This window comes from Xiphophorus hellerii, chromosome 4 (genome assembly GCF_003331165.1).
Source record: "Xiphophorus hellerii strain 12219 chromosome 4, Xiphophorus_hellerii-4.1, whole genome shotgun sequence".
Classification (NCBI taxonomy): Eukaryota; Metazoa; Chordata; class Actinopteri; order Cyprinodontiformes; family Poeciliidae; genus Xiphophorus; species Xiphophorus hellerii.
This window is the reverse complement of record NC_045675.1, coordinates 17,913,379-17,935,366: the sequence shown is the minus strand read 5'-3', so window position 1 is coordinate 17,935,366 and position 21,988 is coordinate 17,913,379. Positions and strand designations below refer to the sequence as shown.

General features: G+C 37.5%; 1 protein-coding gene across 2 annotated transcripts in view; it reads right to left on the bottom strand.

Moving 5' to 3' along the window:
* The window catches only part of sbf2 (SET binding factor 2), a 102,357-nt gene that overhangs the window by 41,358 nt on the left and 39,011 nt on the right, over window positions 1–21,988 (bottom strand). For both annotated transcript variants that reach the window (XM_032560017.1, XM_032560016.1), the window contains exons 4-17: window positions 19,534–19,668; window positions 19,082–19,192; window positions 17,370–17,475; window positions 14,327–14,459; window positions 11,672–11,780; window positions 11,089–11,202; window positions 10,889–10,966; window positions 10,487–10,600; window positions 9,541–9,669; window positions 9,057–9,155; window positions 8,513–8,717; window positions 8,220–8,329; window positions 7,229–7,378; window positions 291–359 (exon numbers count right to left, since the gene is read on the bottom strand). In XM_032560017.1, coding sequence (XP_032415908.1) covers window positions 291–359; window positions 7,229–7,378; window positions 8,220–8,329; window positions 8,513–8,717; window positions 9,057–9,155; window positions 9,541–9,669; window positions 10,487–10,600; window positions 10,889–10,966; window positions 11,089–11,202; window positions 11,672–11,780; window positions 14,327–14,459; window positions 17,370–17,475; window positions 19,082–19,192; window positions 19,534–19,668 — 1,662 coding nt within the window. The remainder of the gene's footprint in view (window positions 1–290; window positions 360–7,228; window positions 7,379–8,219; window positions 8,330–8,512; window positions 8,718–9,056; window positions 9,156–9,540; window positions 9,670–10,486; window positions 10,601–10,888; window positions 10,967–11,088; window positions 11,203–11,671; window positions 11,781–14,326; window positions 14,460–17,369; window positions 17,476–19,081; window positions 19,193–19,533; window positions 19,669–21,988) is intronic.

The following is a 21,988-nucleotide window of genomic DNA, read 5'->3' as shown; positions in this document are numbered from 1 at the left end:
GAACTTTGGTTATAAGTAATAACATTATAAATAAACCGAATGGTGACATCACAGTGAGTATTTCCAACTTTTTACAGATTCAAAGAAAAAATGCTGTTTTTTGGGGGTTTTTTTAGAATTTAGTTTGAGAAATTCTTGATTGTATGTTGTAAAAGGTGACAAAAATAATTTGATGACAACATTTTCTAGTTCAGAGAGATGTAGAGCCATAGGACTACATGAATACTGTAGGTAGGTTGATTCTCTAGCCTGGATGCTCATGTATTATTGTTTTCCAGTAGTTTCCTTACCCTATAATAGGCTGTTGACAGGGGAAGCAGGGCAGCAGCTACTGTAAACTCCTCGGAGGTGGAACAGTCCTGCAGGACAGACAAAAGAAGAGTGAGACAAAACGGCAGGAAATATTACAAACTCTGAGCAGCTTTTCATCATTCTACCTGAAAACCTGGAAGAACTGATTTCCCCTACACAGAATAGACAGACAGTGGCTAGAGAGCCTTCAGTTTTGTTTAAGCAAAAAGGATGAACACCATATTCCTGGATCAGAACTGGCATGATCTAAGTGGATAACTGATAACCTGCTGTAAATTAGAGACCATGGAGACGTGATTTGTGGCAAAACCAGGGGTGCAAACAATCCATCTTCATCAAAAGCGTTACATAAAGTCTAGGCAAAGCTCAAAAGAAGGCTTGCCAAAACTCTCACTCCATTATTAGGCCATGTGCTTTCAATAACTTATATAATCCACCTCCTTGACACAATTTTCAAGAGTCACTTTTGGTCAGATTACTGATAATGTCACAGTTAGCATTCCCAGAGCTAAACAGTCATACAAATCTAATTCAAATAAATGACCAAATGTTGCATAAAATCCAAATATGTTGTCTGTGAAATTAAAGAAGACATCAAGCAGCCACAATTAGTCAGAGAGCTTTTTATATTTATAAAGAGGACTTGCGTGTTCAAGACAAAGGTATTCAAATGAAGGGTGCATTAAGAGGCTTAAAGGAGAGAGGATTAGGGGCCCAAACTAAATTTTTCAAACAGAGAGCCCATAAGAGTGATGAGAATAGGTAGAAAACACGCATGTTGGGTTAAAAACTACTTGACTCGCAGGAAATTGGTTCTTATCTCTGGTAAGCTGTGTTGGGATTTATTTGCTGAAGAATAATGGCCAGAGGAAGCTTGATTTAAGACCCCCTGCAAACAGCAGCCTTGATTCTGACCTCTTAACCCCCAGCGTGGCCACAGACAGAAAACGAGTTCATCAAACGCAACTTTTGCATTTTTCATCCATCGCCTGTAAATGCAACCATCTAGAAATATTAACTGAACAGCTGCAGTTTCCTAATACTGTGAGATAAGATCAAAGGAATGCTACTCCTTCAGCTCATGGTCAGCAATGGAGTGAGGGGGGATCTGTTACCGCTGTTCCTTATGACAAGAATGTACCGAGAGAGAAAATGCGAAACACATGAAAGCCTGCCCCCCTGTCGACCAAGCAACATAGTTTCTGTTTTACTTGTCACAAGCATCTTTTTTTTTTTCTTTCTCATTTGGGTTGCGGTAAAATGTTCCAGCTTGTTGGAGCGGCACCAAAGCTTTGTTTACCACCATCCATAACAATGCAGCAGGTCACAGGAGTTCATGGACCGCAATCAAACAGAACAACAAGTGGAAATTAACAGAAAAAAAGTGTGAATATAACACACTGCCAAAATTCCACTGAAAACATAAAGCTGATGAAACTGAAAATTATCAGGAAAGGATGAGCTTTGAAAATGGCTTCCGCTAAGATACAAATAAAGAACACTTCCCAATATTCTAGCACGTCATATCTTATATTATATACTTGGAAAAAGAAAATTCCACATCTACATCTTTATACTGTTTTTGATGTGTGCAGGATGCTTAAATGTTTCTGAACAAACACATTTTTAAGGCAGTCAACGCAGCTGTATTTAAATAATTTCATCCATAAAGAAAAAAACAGCCTGTGTCTGGCACAATGAAGTAGGTGAAAAGATCTCTAAAGCAACACATCACACCCTGACCTAAAGAAATTTAACAACATTATTGACTTCTATCAGGCTGCAACTCCATTTTTAATCCTTTGTGACGAGTAAACTACGAGAGAAAACATTCATCAGTGATGGATTCCTAAGCATGGCTAGCCAAGAAAAAAATCCACTCCAAGAATACCTCAAGATTTATTTCTGTAACTTTTTTGTAACTTTATGGCACGTTACACATGCCGTAAAACCAACACAGCATTTCAGAATACGAATATCACACTGACAGTCCAACACTGTGGTGGTAGTATGATGGTCTGGGGCTGCTTTGTGGTTTTAGGACATTCATGACTTGCTGCAATTTATGGCAGCATGAAAGCTGCTCTTTACCTGAAGATCTTGATCAGCTAAAGCAGATGTGTGACATCCAGCAGTACAATAATCCAGGGCACACCAGCAAGTTCACATTAGAATGGCAAAAACCAAAATGAGTATTAGAGTGGCCTAGTCAAAGTCTGCAATTAAAATTGTTTGAGATATTGTGAAATCCCCAGTCTTTCATTCTTGTTTCGATTTGATCATCTGAAACATTCAAGTCTGACAAAAAAAAAAAAAAAATTGAAGAAAAAACATATTGGATGGAAATACGTTTTCCCCACATAACTGCAAAGAGACCATGTTCAGCTTTACTTTCATCTTTGTCAAATCTTTATCTTTATCTTTATCTTCAACGGACAAAGAGAGAAGCTAATAGAAGCTTTGAAGGTCAACTAACACAGCCGAGAGATAGCAGTGAAATCCAGACATGATGGCATGGCATGAGATTAGGTGGACTGACGAGTGAAAGCCGAGAAGGCATTATACTGAGGGCTCAGTAGTGTCACTGGGTTGAATAGAAGCACGTAGCGGCAAAAAGCATGTTAACCTATCAGGGATTTCAAGAATGAGAGTGAGAAGTAATTGTCACTCTGCACGTCTGTTCTAGAGGACACCCTGCTGTCTTCATTTCCTTCCATTATTTAGTGGATGTCTCACCATCATTCCTAATTCCTGAAGCTCCTGGAGCAGGAATGCCGAGGATGACTAACACAGCTATTCTCTCTCTGACACGTATGCAGCCAAACAAACAAGAAAAAAAAGGAGGCTGTGTTTGCAAGCATGCAGGATGTGAAAAAACAGCAACTTCCTGTGAGTTTGAGAAAAGTTGCACTTTCCAGGAAACCTCTGGGATGAAAATACGTCCGTCATAGAGGTCAGTGAACAAATAAAGAAAAAGCTGAAGGAAACAGTCATGTTTTCAGTCTTGAATTTAAAGGAGCAGACGGTTTCTGCACATTTCAGATTTGCAGAAAGTTGAATCAGAAGAGCATGAAAACTACATGCTGCCTCCACTTTTAGTTCTGGTCCTGAGAACACAAGACAAATGACCTGTGGGGTCTCAATGGTTTATGCAAGATAAGAAACTGAAATTTATTCAGGCGCCAGACTATAACTTTACAATAAAGATTTCTACTGCATGCCCAGACCTCCACCCTTGCCTGCCATCTAGCGTGCCTGGTGCTAGACCCAGATGTTGCTCCCTGCAGGACTTCCATAGAATCAAAGGCCTGACCAGCAGGTGATCAAACTCTCAGAGGAATGATTCAGACAACCTATTGAATCCAGGGAATAAGGAATATGAGGCAGTTTTGAAGGAAAAACAGAGTTCAACTGTTGCAAGTTCAATGCCAATATACCTTGAATTTGAGGTTTTAGCCTCTTCTTGTTAAGTGCTAATCAATAACCTGAGTTTATTGAATCAAAAGCCATTTTATCTGATGTTTCTGTAATAAACCAGATAAATTTTTAACCTTTACACTCGATGATATTACTCAGAAATTGGAAGAATTATACTCATGTTGGATTTCAGGAATATAAAGTTATAAAACACTAGCATGCAAATGGTGAGGGAGTTTGTACTATAACTATCAGTAAGTTCATTTGTACTATAAAGAAGAATGAATAGCACAAAACAAACAGATTTTATTCACAAAGCATGGAAACCAATTAGAGATATTTAACTTTTATTTAGTTGTGAATATCCTAAGAAAACAGTTATGGGAATGAGACTGGGCAGAGATTCCCAGTGACCCCGGCACATAAAAGGTCATAGCTATCAAGGCCAGCGAGGCAGAAAGGGGGCCCTGCTCTCACAGCAGGAAAATCATATTTGATCTAAAGCATGTAAAAATCTCATAAAGCAAATGCTGAACGAATTTCAAGTCTCTTCAAATGACGGCTACATACTCAGTGGATAGGAGTTAGATTTCAGGGCAATAAACGAAAACATGTATAAATTTCTTCTCCAAGAACATCTGTGTTTAACGTGTGTTCTGCTCCAGCCATACAGAGCTCACGGACTGCGTGCTGTTGGATCCGCTGCGCACGGACTTCCCACCTCACAGTAAACTGCATTTCAGAGTGTTTTTTTGAGCACCATGGTGAGGCCCTCGGCCATAAGAGCGCAGAGGGCTCATAATCCTATCTGACAGGAAATGTTTGAGATGCCACGACACATCCACAGCAGGGCTCATTCCCCCACGTGGCTTGCACAATGTTAATTTCTAAAAGCTGCAGCACTGACCTGTGTGTACAAACACACTCACACACGCCCGCACGCAAACAAACTAATTAGTGTGCAATGAAATGAGTAAATGCCTAAGCGAAGGTCAGTGCTGTGTGTGATTAATGGCAGAGAAATGGCACAGAACCTGATTAAAACAGCCTAAACAGAAAAAATGAGTAACATCACTTCATTCCTGATCATGTGTCAACAATTTTTCCTGACAGACAAAACACATAAAAAGTATTAACAAGGAATAACGCCACCTGATTATAATGTATTAACCTTTAAACTGCTGTAAACTGTTATGTCACTTCCTGCAGCTGTGAAAACCGTTCAAAGAGAAACATTGGGGGGACTGTTAGCTTGGAGCTCATGACAAATGTTGTGACTGGCCTCAGAACGGTGAGGTCACTGGAAGATCAATGTGTCATATTATCACATTTTCCAGAAATTGGAATGAAGACAGATGCTGTCACTAGACAAAGAAACATTTTTAACAGCGGACGTCACACACGCAAACAGATCCGCTTGGAACATCTTTTTCTGAGGGGGGTTCTTACGTGACAGGGCGTTGAAGAAGAGGTCACTGCAAAATCTGAAACTAATTACTGGCAAAGGCATTTTCTATTTATATTTATTCCACAGACCGTCTGTGGTTGACACCCCCATGGCAGAAGAAACTGAACAGAGGGCAGAAACAAGCCTGCCTGGCATCTAAACAAACCTGATGACAAAAACATTCAAAATCTATAAATTAGAGGCACAAACAGACCTCACAGAAAGCCAGACTATCATTTACCCCTTGTTTCATTTTACAAAAGTGCAGTCTATATCAAATCTCTTCTCCATGTGTTAAATAATTACTTTTTTCCACATATTGCTGTAGATCACGTCTTTTTTCAGCGGGCTGCCAGAAGGAATCATGAAGGGGAAACATTCTTTGAAACTCCCTCAGAAACTCTTATTTTCTGTATAATTATATAGTCATAACCAACAAATTTCAGGCTCTGCTTAGACATGTTTAAAGTCAGGACCTATCCATCTTGAGATAAATACGTTTACTAATAAACTGAAAGCTATTTTTGCATTTTCTTGCACCGACAAAGAGCAATTTGATATGGAGTCATATATAAATGACACATCTAATAGACATCCGTATCCTCTGCATATTCCATTATTTTTTAGGGGAGAGGAATGCTTGGAATCTGAAGTCCCCCCCATAAAAGCTGCACTCAGTGAGGACAGCTATAGATTAATAAAATCTCTGGAATGAGCTGATTCAGAGCAGTAAAACATGAAGAAGTAGTAAGGTGCCGGCTGCATGGGGTGAGTAACGACTCATTATGAGCCGCATGAAACATCACTGACACTTCCTCAGGATGCTAAAGAATGGCAGCACCAGGAAGAGACAAACAGTCTGGGAAACAAAAGGGAGAACTATTGTTTCTAAAATGATTGCAATGTATGACAGCATAACATATTCAAAAATACACATTTAATTTATTATAAAGATTTTTTTGGGATGACAAGACTATTAAAGAGATATTCATATAAATTGTATTAAAAAAAACACCCAACAAATTAAAATACAAAAAAAAAATCTATTTAGATATATGTAAAAAAAAATTAATAATACATCACAGCTGAATATGTAATTTTTTTTTCTGTATTCAATTTTTGTCTGGACATCATCAGATTTTCATAATTAGGCTTTGTTAAATTATGCTGCATTTCATGACTAAACAGGATGTTTATCTTCTCACCACAAATGCATTCTCAGACATCTGGAAGACATTTATGTGCCAATGAGCATTTCTCCACAAATCACTTATGTAGGTATGGTCTAGCTTTGGGTATTCAAGGTTTTAAAAAGATTACAGTTTCAAATTAACAGATATTTTCAATCTTTCAGTTCCCATAGTTTAATGGTCTTTAATTGTTGTTGAAAAAAGGCTCCAAACACTTTTCCTAACTAAAAACAAGGGTAATATTTTTTAAATATTTCCTGATATGAAAAATAAAAAAGCCACAGTGTGACAGAGATTTTCTCAATTCCTCCCAAGTCCGATTTTACCTAGAAATCAAGTCTCTAAATTGAGAAGTGAAGATTTTTTCCCCCAAGTTCAGATCAAGTCACAAGTATTTGCACTACAAATTTAAACCACGTCTCAAGTCTTTCCTGTCAGGTCTAAGTCAGACATCAAGTCTTTCACCCTGATTCAAATCTTTAGGTCATGATATACAGTTTGGCTTTAAATTGTTCTGGTAAATACTCTGATAATGTGATGCTTTCACTCAACTAACTGTGAGGATGTTGTATTGGTTTACGACTGTGGCATGGTAGAGTACTGTAGTCGTCTTGCGATCGGAAGGTTGTAGGTTCGATTCCAGCTTCCTCCTGTCACATGTCGATGTGCCTCTGGGCAAGGCACTTAACCCCAAATTGCCTACTGATCTGCGTATCGGTGTGTTTGTGGGGGTGACTGGGTGAATGTGACTCTAGTGTAAAGCGTTTGAGTGGTCAAAATTACTGGAAAAGATCTATATAAGTTCAGTCCATTTACCATTTACTCCTATGTACAAACCACTTACCACTGTGAAACAACTCACCTGAAGGGCGCAGTTCATCATCCGAACAATGTAGTCAAACTGCTGGTGGTCCAGTATGGCTCTGTTCTGCTGAACGTGGACACTCAGCTCGTCGGTAAGACACTGGCGAGCTGCCTTTCCTTTCAGCGCACGCAACGCAGCAGGAAGAGACTGTCAACAGAGAGATCCACAAATGAACCAATAAAAAGTGAATAACTGTCGGAAAATTAAGTAAGTAACCCGATAAGAGAAGTTGCAATATTTATCTGTAGTTTGTGATCAAAAAATGTCTCTGTTTCCCTTTCAGTCGATTTACTCAGTAGAACACGTGAATATGGGATATCACACCCCTGCGTTTCCTGGCTGAAGCCACTTCTAATCACGCCTTTTGGGAAAATAGCGTGAAACTATATATCTGTCATCACTGCCATTACTCAGTTCTCAGGCTCTTCACCTCGCTAAGAGTGCCTCTTGGATTCAGCCTGGCTAGCTGATGTTGGGTAGCTCTGAGTTTTTTGTGAGGCTACTGGAAATTAGTTTATTATGTTTTGGAGGTGGAGAAACAGATCATGTTCTAACAGTTAAAAATGTATTCATTGACTTGACCTGCTTATGGTGGTTTTTTGACCGTTTAAGTAAAAAATCTCCTGAAGATGCAGGCAGGGATTATATAACACCTACAGTATATGAAACAACTGGGATACATAAAGTAACTGGCAACAATTCATGTGTGAAATTACACAGACTAAGAAATTCGCAAAAACTGATGATCTTCTATGCTAAAATATGAATTTACTAAATATTCTGTTTCTGGGAATACGTCCAAAAAGAGTTGATTAATGATCCACAGTATCTAATCTAGTGCCTGTGTCCCAGCTGGGACATATTACAGTAATAAAAGTGAAGAGCTGTTCACAGCTCAGTGTGGTGTAACTCAGAGGAAAGATGCTCTTGGCTAAAGAGCTTCTTTAAAGGACGATTAGCTTCTCTGATGAAAGACGGTGAGAATCACCTTTTCAGTCTCCAGGGTCTTGTTATCAAAGACGAAGGAAATGCAGCTCTTCACCACCTCCAGCCTGCGAGCGCTGTTAAACACTGAGCCACATTTGCCCATAATGGACACTAACACAGAAAACAAGGAGAGAATCCACTGGTGGTTAAAAAAAAAGCTGATACAAACAGGATTACTATATATTTTATATACAATTGAAATATGTATTTCAATTTTCCGGACTCAACTTTCCAGAGCTTAAATTCTTTTTCTTTATTTCTCCAGATCTGGAAAATACTAAAATAATATCATACCAACAGGTGGTCCGGCAGGAACCACACACTTCTTCTCCGGTCGTGTGGAAAGAGGAGTAAGGCTGTGTTTCGCCACACCATCCTGCAGCATCTTCTCCACCTTTCCATCATCGAGCAGAGGAAACGGTACCTGGTGCACGCGCAGGTGGGATCCTTCGGAGGGCCGAGGCACTTTCTGGAAAGCCATGTGAGGGTTGGGATTCTCCTACAGACCAAACACAAAGAAAATCAGAAGAATTATTGAATACTGAAGTGTTTAAAATAAAGTTTGAGTCATCAATATGTTACATTTTATTGTTTACCTGCAATGGTTAGTGTTACCAGAAACTGATAAAAATCTTATTCACAGCTCATCAATTATGAAATATGTGGAAATATTCAGCCATCGACAACAATTATAGTTAGTAAAGTACGCTCTGAGGAAAATTAATTTCCCACCTCTTGTGTAAAGTGTCTGTACAGTGCAGCACTGTTTTACCAGAAAGAATGAATCTTTTTTTGTTGTTGTTTTTTTTGGGGGTGGAGGGTTTGCATGAAGCCTTACATTTCTGAAGAGCTGCTCTGAGAGCTCCCTGATGCGCTTCTGCAGCATGACAGGGTTAGCTTCCTCTTCCTTAAAACTTTCCACATCTAAGGCCACCAGCTGAAAAGCACAACAGAAAGAAAGAAGACACACCTGAACAGCCATGTAAAAAAAACAAAAAAGAAACACATCTCTTTAATGGTCTAAATTGTGCTTTGAACTTCTTATATAATTAAATAGATAACTTAATTAGATAAAAATATAATTGGAACTGAAGCTGGATGTGCAAGTTACTTAGCATATCTATAATTGTAACAAAAAAAATATCAATTTAAGTATATTTTTGATAAAGGTATTTAAAATACAAAATGTAAATGTATTTTATGTATGCTATAGAAATAACTAAATAGTAAAACAAGCTGAGCATCTATTACAAATAGTTATTAAGCAACTTGCTGCATAAACATTTCTTTAAACCTGTACTCGGTGTTTGGTGGCGCCATACCTCATCAAAGAGATCGCAGGCTCGGTAAGGTGGACCTCTCTCTGAAACAAAGCCAGCAAAGGCCATGCCATCTAAAACCTTGGTCAGGAAATCGTTCTCAATGAGGCCTCGCTGGCCCAAGAAGGCAGTCTGGAAAATGTCAGCATTAGAGGGGTTACAATTCAACACAGATGGCAGCAATGCGATCCTACTCCGAGAGATTTACTGCAGAATAAAAAACAAGCACTGTGATCACAGCAGTTTCAGATGTGATCAAATATTTCCCCCCCCAAAAAAATCTCTGCAAGGGTTTTTTTTTTTTATAGTTGAAAACATGTTATTCTGCACACACAAAAAGGGAAATAAATCTAGTTATTATAAATAACTGCATGCAAATGAATTTAATTTTCTTGTGTAATTATTTGTGCTTGTGGGCAGAGGAGATAAAACACTCCAGTCAGAAATTCCAGGCAGTGCTTTAGTTGATAATGTGATCCATGTGGGGTACTTTAAGGATGATGTGCTAATGGGTTACAACGGAGACACCACAGACACGAACAAACAAAAGTCCTGGCACAAAAGAAAATGGTAAACCTAATGCGTTTCATATGGCACTCCACCGGTCGGTCTATGCCCGGGTTTACAGTTCTTCATGCGACACTTTGATAAACAAAAGGATAGCATCGGCGAAGAGTCATGGTCCCCCCCCACATGACACATATAAAACAATATGCATACTCACACATGCACACGCAAACACAAACATTATACATCCCCTGACAAGTTTATCTGTCAGGTCTTTGTGTAAATCCACCCACATAGCTCACTAAAACATTCTTGGCAGATTGAAGGAACAATGTGTTTTATGAGGAGAAATTGCTTAACAAGATTATTTAAGGGGGCAAGTTGGAAATTTTGATTTTTGCTCAATTTTGCCCGTGGCAATTCCATACGAGAAATATCTCACCTTGTGAAAGTGAATAACGGGCTCTGAATGGATGCGGATGAGCTGCAGGCAAGACCTGTAGCCCTGGAAGAGTTGTGCAAACAGCCGGAGAAAGACGGACCTCACCTCTTTGTCCTGGCACGCACACGCAAACACACCCATACACAAAAGAATTACTCATCAAAAAACTATGCTACAAATGCAGTCTGATAAGTTAATTACGCAACAGACATGTTGTTTGTCTTTAAGGTAATGGGTTACTGTCAGTCTCCTCACTCCAGCAATGACCTTTTTCTGATAAGAAACTATTTCTAAGAAGAACAGACGGCCCCCCTTCAGAGGGGAACAGGAGGCCGTCTGTTCTTAAAAATGAGACATCTTAAGAATCATGAATGTTGCCAGGTCATGGTGTGCATCACTTACCAGAAGTTTGAGGTTGGAGGGTGCCGTGCGTGGCGGAGGAAATGCATTGTCTGCTATCTCCAAATCAGGGTGCAACACCTGAAACAGAAGAAATTAAAAATCTCATGTTTTATTAATTTTCAGTTCATATTTATTGAAGTTCTTTCAAAAGACGTGCCTAAACAGGAAAATACTGTTCTGTAGTAAAGCTGTGTGTTTACCAGGGACAGAGTAGACTGAGTTTGATGCAGAAGAGGTTCAGGGAGCAAGGACAGGTGGATGCACTCTGGAATCTTTATAGTTCCTCCATCCAGGTCAGCAATAATAACATCCAGCTGATCAAAATATTTAAACAAACCCGACAGATCAGATGATTTGACTGAAGCAATAAAACAATACAACTACTGTATATATATATATATATATATATATATATATATATAATAGGAAAATATTTTTCGTAACTTTTTATTTTTTGTAACTTTTATTTCTGTAACTTCTTTGTAACTTTATGGCACGTTACACATGCCATAAAACATATATATATATATATATATATATATATCTTGATTTGGAGATATATCAGGAGATATATCCTGATATATCTCCTGATATCTCCTATATATATATATATACTGTATATATACAGGGGTTGGACAGGGGTTATATATCCTTGTTATATATCTAACAAAGATGCTGCTTAAAGTCAGAAAATAAAAAAAACATAACCTTTTTCTAAACTGTGAAAGTAAATACTTTAACAAAATGCTTAAAGTAAGTTAGTGAGTTAAAATGAGAACTCACCAAATCCTGGATTTCATTCTGAAACATGGAGTGGACTCCGATGATGAAAGGCGTGGGTGAGCTCAACACCTCCAGCAACCGTGAAGGTAGAATAGGGATGTACGGGTAGCTGAATATACAGAGAAAAGACACTGACAATTAGTACATGTTACAAATGCAATTCTACTGATAGAAAACAATTCTTGGCAATATTGAAATTAAATGTTGCATAATCCAAATGAAAAAAGTAAGAAGTCACCCAAAACTCCATCCAATACATTTCCCAAACTTGGTAATGAAATATTGTACAAGCTTTTGGAAAATTTTTAATAAATGAAATTTACTAGAAACTTGTCCTGTATTACATGGAGTAAAAACCAGAAAGTATTTAACAGTCATTATGTACATCTTCTCATGTCTAAACACACTTATTATAATCCCACAATTCCAAAATTACTCAACACTTGTACTGTGCAGCACAGACGTCTTACATCTTAAAGGCATGTTTTGAAATATGTAATGTTGAGTCATAGTATATTTAGAGTTAGGCTGCAAACACTTACCTGTAAACAAACCCTCACAGAAATTGATCAAACTTAAAATTGATACTTTCTAAAACTGGGTGGACAAATAATTTAATAAATCTTCAGTTGAATCTGGATTTTAAAAGGTTCAGTTCATGAACTGTAGGTTTATGGATGCATCAAGAATCTTGCAAGATCCAATAAAAGTCCTGAAGTATCTTTGAATTTATTAGGCAACAAACAGTCTCTCCTGGTAATGGCCCTAGTTTTACAACAAAACTACATGTTTACTTTCCACTTTGTGCTCCTCTTTTGTTTTTTATTTGTAAAGATATGTAATTTCTAGTGTTAGGCTATCATCTTTAATGGCTTTCATACCACAACCTTTAACAAACTGAAGTGTGTTGCAATTTATTTAAACGTAAGACCTCAGGATGGAACACTTTATGCAAAAAAACAATAACTTTTCACTTCTCCCGTCTTATTTCCTGAATTTGTGCTCAACGCTTAGCTCAGTATGTGCAAAAATACAAACAAAAAAACAACAACAACTTTGCAGCAGCATTGTTTCAGCAACTTAATCGTTTATGTTCAATGCCATCACAGACAATTTTCAAGCAAAGCCAACACGTGCTGCTCATGCAAACAGCATCACTTCCAGTATGTTGGTTCATATAGAGTGGTCTGGAAGGTTCCTTATTTTGAGAGCAAATAAGAGAGTAAATTAGAAAAAAATAAGTCCCAACAGCTATAAACAACCTCTTAGTTAAAAATCAGTCCACTAAACTTAAACGTCAGACTGCCACACGGTGTATCTAATGCCAAACTGACTCATTCTTTTACACAGCATCTCCTAGAGACTGTTATTTTAAAAACAATAAATAGTGGATAATTTATTATTATTGTATTAAATTTCTGGGATTTTATACAAAACATAAAAGTAAAATAAAAAGAGTGGAAATAGGGATTTTGTGCAGCCCCAATAAAAACACATAAAAAGTAAAGTCTAGTATGGTTTTAACATCCTCAGGTTCAGAGGTATAAATAGTAAAGCCTTGCTGAGGCATCTGAGCTGGCATGCATGCTGTTAGCCAGCCATGACGAGAAACTTGGATTAAGGTTTCTCAGTCACAGGAGAGACCAGGATGGAGCTGTGATTGTCAGCTCTGAGAACTGCAGTCCAGCTACCTTTATGAACACATCTAAAAACATAACCTCAGACTGGTACAACTGGTTTCACATACACTGGCTTTGGTGGTACACCCATTTTGCTACATTATTTGCAAAACAAGGCCTTTAATCTTTGCTTCATCCGAAATTTTTCCCCCTCAGGGACTAAATGTCGACTTACTTTAAGGTATAACAGAATCCACTGTTTTAAAATAATAATATTATGACCATCAACAAAATCTTGCAACATCCAATAAGCACTGATAGGATTGTAGCAGTATGATGTTGCCATTCAGGCAGAAAAACAGATATTATTTTGGTGCATAGCTCAACATTTCTGAACATTAATATCAGAGTAAACCCCCCCCCCAAAAAAAATGTTTCAAACCGACTCACTTGGGCTAACTATAATCTAGTCAATCTGAAGTTGTCAAAAGAGAACTAATATAATTCAGCCATGTCCTAAATGAACAAGGTTAAAGCAAAAAAACCCAAAAAAACATAATAGCTGGCACTACAAAAAGAAAGACTTTGTTGTCAGAAAATGATGGATATTTTGAATAGATTTTAGTCACAGCATTGATCAACAGCAAGCTTTGGTTGATCAATGCTTGCTGTTCACTGTTCATCAAACTGCTCTACATATTTATCAACTCATCAATTAAAAAATATGAAGTCAAATATTCAAATCATTACTGCAGTTATTTAGAAGAAATGTTATTTTGGCAAATGTGGTGCAAGAAGACTTCCGCACCACATTTTGTATGTAGAGCAGAAATTCTGATCGGCTTTCTAGAAAAGGGGAACTAAAGGGAAATAAATTCACAGACGTTGCACTTGTGCAACAAAGTTTCTAGAAAGGAATAGGGATCAAAGTTAATGATCAGTAAGATCACAAGACACGCGAGTCATAAAATCTTCAAGTGTTAGCGGAAAGTCATGTGATTATTTTTCTGGACAGAAAGTTTACGTGAGCATTCACCTGTATCTTAGAGGAAACATGAGAGCTTCCAGGGCTCGACATGCCTCTCCCAGTCTCTGGTAGCTGCTGGAGTGGAACAAAACCTTGTGTTCTGTCAGAACTGCACAAAACAAGCTCAGAACATTTTGGATTCCTGAAAAAAAGAAGAACAACAAAAAACCTGATGAGGTATTTGTTAGAATCTGACTTGTATCTAACTCCTGACTTCCATCATTCTTCAAACGCTTCTCATTATGTGTGGAGGACTCTTTTAAACCTCAAAAAAACAGATTACAACACCCACAACTCATATGGTGGTTACGTAAATGTCCATCGCAGCTTCAAGACATGCTGCAAAGATTTTAAATAAACATGATGCTGTTGGATCGGTTCGTGAAAGCCAAATCTACCACAGAAGAATCCTCGTAGAAACAAATGGGAACATCTAAAGCTGATTCACCATGATGATGGCAGAAACCGACATGTGATGTTTGAAACAACTTACTACAATGCAATTAAAGGGTTCATGACTGTTATTTTTATGGCAGAGAGAGTAAAAGCCTGAAAGTTGTTGGTGGGGTCTTTATTTCAGCAGAGTGCAAGTCGCTTCTTGTTTCATTGCAAGTCTGTTGAAAACCAAACTACCAGTTATTTACTTGGTACTTGTTTTCTGCTGCAAATATACATAAAAATGATAATATTGAGCTAGAATATTAATAAAATGAAATGTACTGCTACAGAATATTCCATCTAATATGCATTTAACTACTGACTTTCTTTCTTAAAAGCCATAGCAGAATTCAGTTTAAAATAAGACATTTAAGATGCTTAACCCCAGAAGCTACAGAAATAATAGTTGGAATTGCTGTAATTTCCCCCTCAACTGTTTTAATTTATTCAAAAAGACAAAAGCTACAATTATTCAAAACTCAACGGAACAGTTTTCTGCAAAAAAACAAAAAAAAAAACAAAAGGAAATGACATACTCTGATATTTTATAAATAATATTTCAAATACCAGAGTGACAATCAGGATGAATTCTAAGTTTATAGTTCCTGTTATTGTTTCCTATCAAGGAACTGACAGACCAATTCATCACACGTTGGAGTGATAAGAAGAGAGGAACCCTGGCAGACATATCCGCACCGCTGGGGGCGCTGGGTCTGAGCGCAGCACTTCAGTGATAAACAGGAAACACGAGTCCCAACAAATTCTTTCCAACAAATCAGCTTGTTTAACTAGACACGGTGGAACCGAATTATGTAATTTCAATGGGGTCTTCTTCCATCTTCATCTTCATCTATCATTAACACATTCAGCAGATTGGAGAAGCTGAAGTCCAGGTTTAGGAATCAAGGTGGATCCAGGTGTGCACTTATCTCATGGAAACAGCGACGCATTTCCGAGCTGTAAATAAAAAAGTGACAGGCAGAGCCCCCGCAGAAAGAAGAAAAACAAAGGCAACAAACAACAAACAGCGGGGCTGTTGATGGCCCGTTTTGTCTCGACCCCGGGGGGGATGTACTTCCTGTGCAAAGTGACATGTTTAACACACATTCCTCTCCGGTGACTCTGTGACCTGTGCACACACAGAGCGATATGCCGACCTGCATGTCTACACAGCCGTCCTAATATGGACATAAAAATGACCTAATCATCAAAGATGAAACAGTACTTTTTCTGTCTATGTATAAGTTATCAATTTATCTTCTCTCACTTATCTGAGTATAGATAAATGTGTAATAAAAGGATCTCCATAAAGACAGTACAGAAGCCCTGCTGCTTTGCTGCCTGTGTAGGGAATGTGTTCTTATGTATGATGATGTAAAAATAAACTTTTTATCAAAAAAATATTGACCAAAAATAATAATAACAGAAATTGGGGGACAGTTGATTAGTCCCTTACAAGCTCAAAAATACAGAAAAAACGCATTAAAAGTAAAGAGGAAGCATATTTAAACTCCCAATGTTCTTTAACTGTGCTGCATTATCCTTTATAACCCTGAGACTTAGCTAAACAAAATAAAACCAGAGTAGCTTTTCCACACATGTCCAATGGTAGGTAAATTGAGCAAACAAAACTGAGTAGCCCACTTTGCTGATTAATGGAAGCAGGTTTATGAGGACCGACTGGCCTGTGGCAGGATTTAATGTCAACATTGTTATGTGTTTCCAGGTTGGCTGAAAATGCATAACCTCAGCATAACCCCAATCAAAACTATTGTGTAAGTACCCCCCCTATGCATATTCTTCATTCTGTCCAAACAAAAAAATATGGTGTTAATGCATAAAGGAAATAAAGGCTGTTCTGGGTCAAACCACATTCCTCTGATCAAATGGGGCCAATTTTCCATTACAGAATAAATTTCAGGTGAATTATATTTAATTTCACCCTGAGCTAACAAATGCATGCTGCAAATGTGAAATGAGTGTGGTTCTTCATGAATGACCTCAAATACAAATTAATGTTTGATAGCTCATAATATGATTCATGCCAAACTATGACAGGGTAGAGTGGAGTGACAGATCTTCCCCCTTAAAGCAGCTAGACTAACACCAGACATGAGTCACCGCGGATAAGGCATTTAATGCGTTTAACAAAGCACGTATCACCAGCACAAATCCTTTAATTCCACACAGTCAAACATGTTGTAAAACCTATGCAATGTAAAACGTGAAGATTGCTTCAAATCTGGATCATGTGTTCATTTCAATTCATGCAAAATAGTGCATGGCTGACGGGTCAAGAGAGAAAACCTCAAAACATTTCTTCAGCAACATAAACTCTTCATGGCTCACGGCGAGTCTCTTGACTGTGCCAAAGTGCAAATCCTATGACTAAGAGTACAATCAAGCTTCTACAAAGGAATAAATGTTGTTTATTTTACATGCAGTAAGCTGTGTTATATTGATTTTTAAAACAACATTTACAAGAAGAGGTTATTTAATTTGATAATTTCTGCATACTGCATTTATTGGGCATTTAGTACAGCTATAGGATACAAAAAGGCCACAATTAGTCACAATGTGTCCTAAATTATAGGATTTCAGAGGATGGACCCACCTAGCTGCTGGAAGAGCAGGGCAACACTCTTGTATGTGACAGGTAATGTGTCGTTCAGAGGTGTTTGGATGAGCTGCCGATCTCCTGCTCCCAGGCTGAACAGTTTCTGCAGTACGAAGAGGAAAAACGTGTCAGAAGGATGTTATGCTAAGTTTCCACAAGCATCATGCCCAGTGTCAAACTGCAACATAACCGACAATCAACAAATCAGATTTATGGTCAGGTGAACTGTTGTGTTTTAACCCAAGAAAACACAACTTTGGTAGCTGTTTTGTCATGCCTGAACAAATCAGCTACATCGGCTACACAAGAACTTGTAATACAAGTTCACAAGAAGCCAACAGATCCAGTCATATTAACGAATTTTCGGAAAAGACTTCAGAAATGTTTTAAGCAATTGTTTACACTGTCACTGCAACTTTCAAGTCCATTTGTTGAGGTAACCCAAATATCACTGCTGCAACATCTCCACTCTGTGTGTGAGGAAGAAATTCCTGGCTGTGGTCTGTATAGCGACGTATTTGTGTATTGTGATGAAACTCGTGTAGTCATTTGAATACATTTTCAAAGACCAGAAGGGTTTAAAGGCTGTGTTTGAATGTAAGTTTGGATGCTTGATAAGGTTATTTGGTTTAACAAAATGGTAACAAATGCCACTGATACCAGATATAGATTTATATGAAGCAGCTAAATGCACAACAAAATGTGCTGTTTTTCTCCATGCCGCTGTGTGAACAGACAAAAACTCCAACCAGCTGACTAAATCCCATATTTTCAAAGAGTGAGCTCATAACACTTAATATGTCAGTCAACAATTATTGCATTCCACATAGTCCTCTTGACAAATTTTTGTTGAGCACACTGGAATTGTGCTCAACAATTCAATTCAGATATATTGAGGCCCTAATGTTCAACCTTCAGGTGTCTTACTTTTTAAGAGCAAACCTAATAGAGGATTAATATTTTGTTTCTTTAAGGTTGGCACTTCATATGTTATTTTTTGGCATGCAATAAGTGCCAAATTTATGTGTTCTAAGACATAAAACAAATTTAAGCTCCTAAAGATGTTTGAAAAATAAAGTACATCTGAAAGAAATCCTTAATACAAAAATGATACATTAACAAAAAAAACAGCAGCGAGTAGCAGACCTAGTTTTCATACATAGCGATCGTGTTTGGGTGTCTTGCCGACAGTCTGCACATTTTCTTTCAAAACATGTCAGTTATTAATGACTTTCACACGACTAACGATTATCAACACGTACTTTTGAGGAATATCGATAAGTCTTCAAAATGATGTATACTCTTCACTGTTTCATACTTATCTATTGCTTTTTAAACCATTTATTGAGTCTGCTAAACTACGGAGACCTACCAAATAGGAAGGATTTAACAGATCTTGATTTTGAAAGAGCAATTCTTAAAAAAAACAAAAACGCTTCTCATCCTTGTCCCCAGTAGCCAGAGGGGATTCGCTCTGCTCAGAATAGTAGGAAAAAATCCTATGGTCTGACAACAATTTCAGGCTTTGCCTGAACACGATGTTCTCTACCGGCTGCACGACAACAATCTAATCATGCTGTGGACCTCACCTCCATGCAGTGACTGACAGGGACTATTTCTATAAAGACCAGTGGTCTAGAATCCAGGCCCACTTATGAAGAGCACTCTAGTAGCAGAGCTGCGTTGTATCTTAAAGAAAGAAGACGTACCTGAGATCCACCTGCAACAGGAACCTGGAATATAAATAGGTTGGCCACCAGGCCCTCCAAAGGGAAGTTTAGGCTGTCAATATACACCGTGTAGATCAGCCCCAAGCATCCCTGTAGGGAAAACATGCAGAGTTTCATGCTTACAGTAAAATAAAAAGAAAATTGATTGCAGTAACATTTAGGTCAATATTGGACAGATAGCATGTCTGACTTTCTGTGTAAACAAATTTTGCAGTGAAATAAGATAAGAGGCTCATAAGATACTACGCCTAATTTGCTCCAGTGACGTACATGCTTACACTTAAACCAACTTGACCTGTGCTGCAGACAGTATGAGGGATATCTCAGAATAACAAGATAAAACAATAATTTGACAAAAAATTCCAGGAATTTCTTCTGAACAAGCAGAAAAATATTTTTAATCAAGATTTAATCAAACAGCGCCTTATTACCCGGAATATTTCAGGATAATCCAGTCTGGACACGAGAATGAGACTTTTTGGTGCAAACACTTGAGCCGGCTGGATCAGGCCATCCTCCTCTGCCTCCTCATCTTCATCTCCGTCAGCCTCGATGCTTTTTGATCCCTGAAACATTTAAGAAAAATAAAACATTTTCATGATCTCAGAATAGAGTCATAGAGCTGGAACCTGACCGGAGAGCATGCCAGCACCAGTAAGTAGCACTAAGCTTCTGGTTTAGTTTAAGGATACATAATGTGCTTCAAGCTTATCACAGTCTGGTAGATATCTGGCATGTACTACACAGAACGTGCGCATTCTTTCAGAAAAATAACACACACTGAACCAAGATGTTTGGAAGTAAAATGCAATAATTTAGTTTCAAATAATTCACTTTTATAGAGGGTTATAAAACACACAAGTTTACTACGTATTAAGCTTGAAAAAAGTTGTAAAAGAAAATTTGTTGCAATACTTCAACAAAATACAAACAGCTTGACCAAAACTATCAGAGACATTTTCTCTCAGAGAAAAAAAATGTTTTCGAAAAGTTTTGAATCAGTGTCTTATAACAAAAGCAGAAGTAAACTTAAAAAAAAAGAAAAAAGAATTAGGACTAAATAAAAGATCAAAAATTATCCAAAGATCGCTTTGCATAATGTCTTAACACCATCGATGCAATAGAACTATAACATCTTATTATTTTTTACGCAGAACAATATTAAAAACAAGAACTAACATACTATTATGTATATCACAAAGTGTTTGGTTTATGTCTGTAATTGACAGGTTACATAAATCATGATCTAGTTGACTCTTTTGTTACCCAACAAGTGGCCTAATTAAATCATGGATAAATTAAATCCAAAATTAAACCTTGCAAACATCTGAAATATTTCTCCAGACTGCGAAAAGATATTAAAAGTCTGCAATTATCTTGGGAGTGAGGGTTTAAAATACCCGAGTCAGACGTCAGTCACATTTCTCCATCAATCTTAAAATTTGGTTTAATTATTAATCAAAACACATTCCTGCACCGGCTGCCTGAACGTTCTCCGAGATCCACGTGAGCAGATAAGGATGTCAGCTCAGACAGAAAAGGTTGTCAAAACACCCTCAACTTTCCGGAGGATCTTCAGGGCTTTAGGATGAATATTGGAATGTGTCTCTGTTTGCAGGAATGCAAGGGGGCAAAATGTATCTAATCTAATAATCTACGCCAGAGAAACAAAACAGAAAAAAAAACAAAGGCTAAATTGAAAAGTTCATTTTCCCAAGTACAGTATTTATTATCCTTGTGTCTTCATCATATTTCAGATGCATTTGCATTTTGGTTATTGTCTTTGTGGGTATCATCAAAACTGAGAGTTGTAATAAAGACAAAAGTGTGTTTTGAAAACAGAATTGATCTTTTCTTGTTTTCTGTTACAATTTAATACAAGTCAACGCTACCAAGTTGACTTGGCATACGGAACTACTTTCAGTAATAAATACATTTTCTTTTACAATGAAACACTACGTTGAACACGTTGTTAGAAAACAGGGAGTCTTCTCAACCATGCTTCTCAGTGTAAAGTTGACACACAAAAGCTAAAAAAAAAAAAAAGAGAGACTGAGGTTTTAACTGAGTTTGCACTGACTCATTTGGTGAATACTTCTGCTTTTGTTACTGAACGAGAAAAAACTGCTGATTTTTTTTTCTCTTTATGGTAAATCCAGTCCCTTTTTCTGTTGCTTGGGTAAAATATTGCTGACATTCTTTCTGATTCATATGTGGCAGAGTTAACCAGTTTGTGGTGGATCTTGAAGCAATGGCAAACAGTTCTCACTAAGCGGCCATTCTAGTTTCTTGTGCACCTTTTTCTGCCACACTCTTTCCTTCCCCGTAACTTTAAATTGGTATGCTTGAATACAGCACTCCGATTCTTTAGCAGTGTCCTTTTCTGGGTCACAACATTGGTAGACGGTCTGAGCTCTGCCAGACAATTGAGTCAGCAGGCCTCTCCACAGTTGCGCAGGATATTAAATAACATTTCTCTTTAATATGTACCTGTGTATTTAATGTACATTTTTAATATTCACTTTTCCGAGAAATTAGATTTGAGGTTTTCATTAACTATCAGCTGTAGTTATATAAATTAAAAGAGATAAACACTGGAAATATCTAATTTTCTGTGTGATTAATTTATATAGGATGAGATTCATTTATTGAACTGAATGATTGATGAATGATGAACTTTTCAATGATACTGCCCCCCATATATTATGTAGATCACCATCTATTGTGCCTGGTAAATAGGTTATTTAAAAACTGTAATAACATCCTGTAGGCTGTCGCACTAAAGCTCGATTTGTCTTGAAAAATCAACTATGAAATGTGATTTCAGACTTTAAATTTGTTGCTAATGGCAAGTAAAGACAAAATATAAATGAATCTTACTGTAAT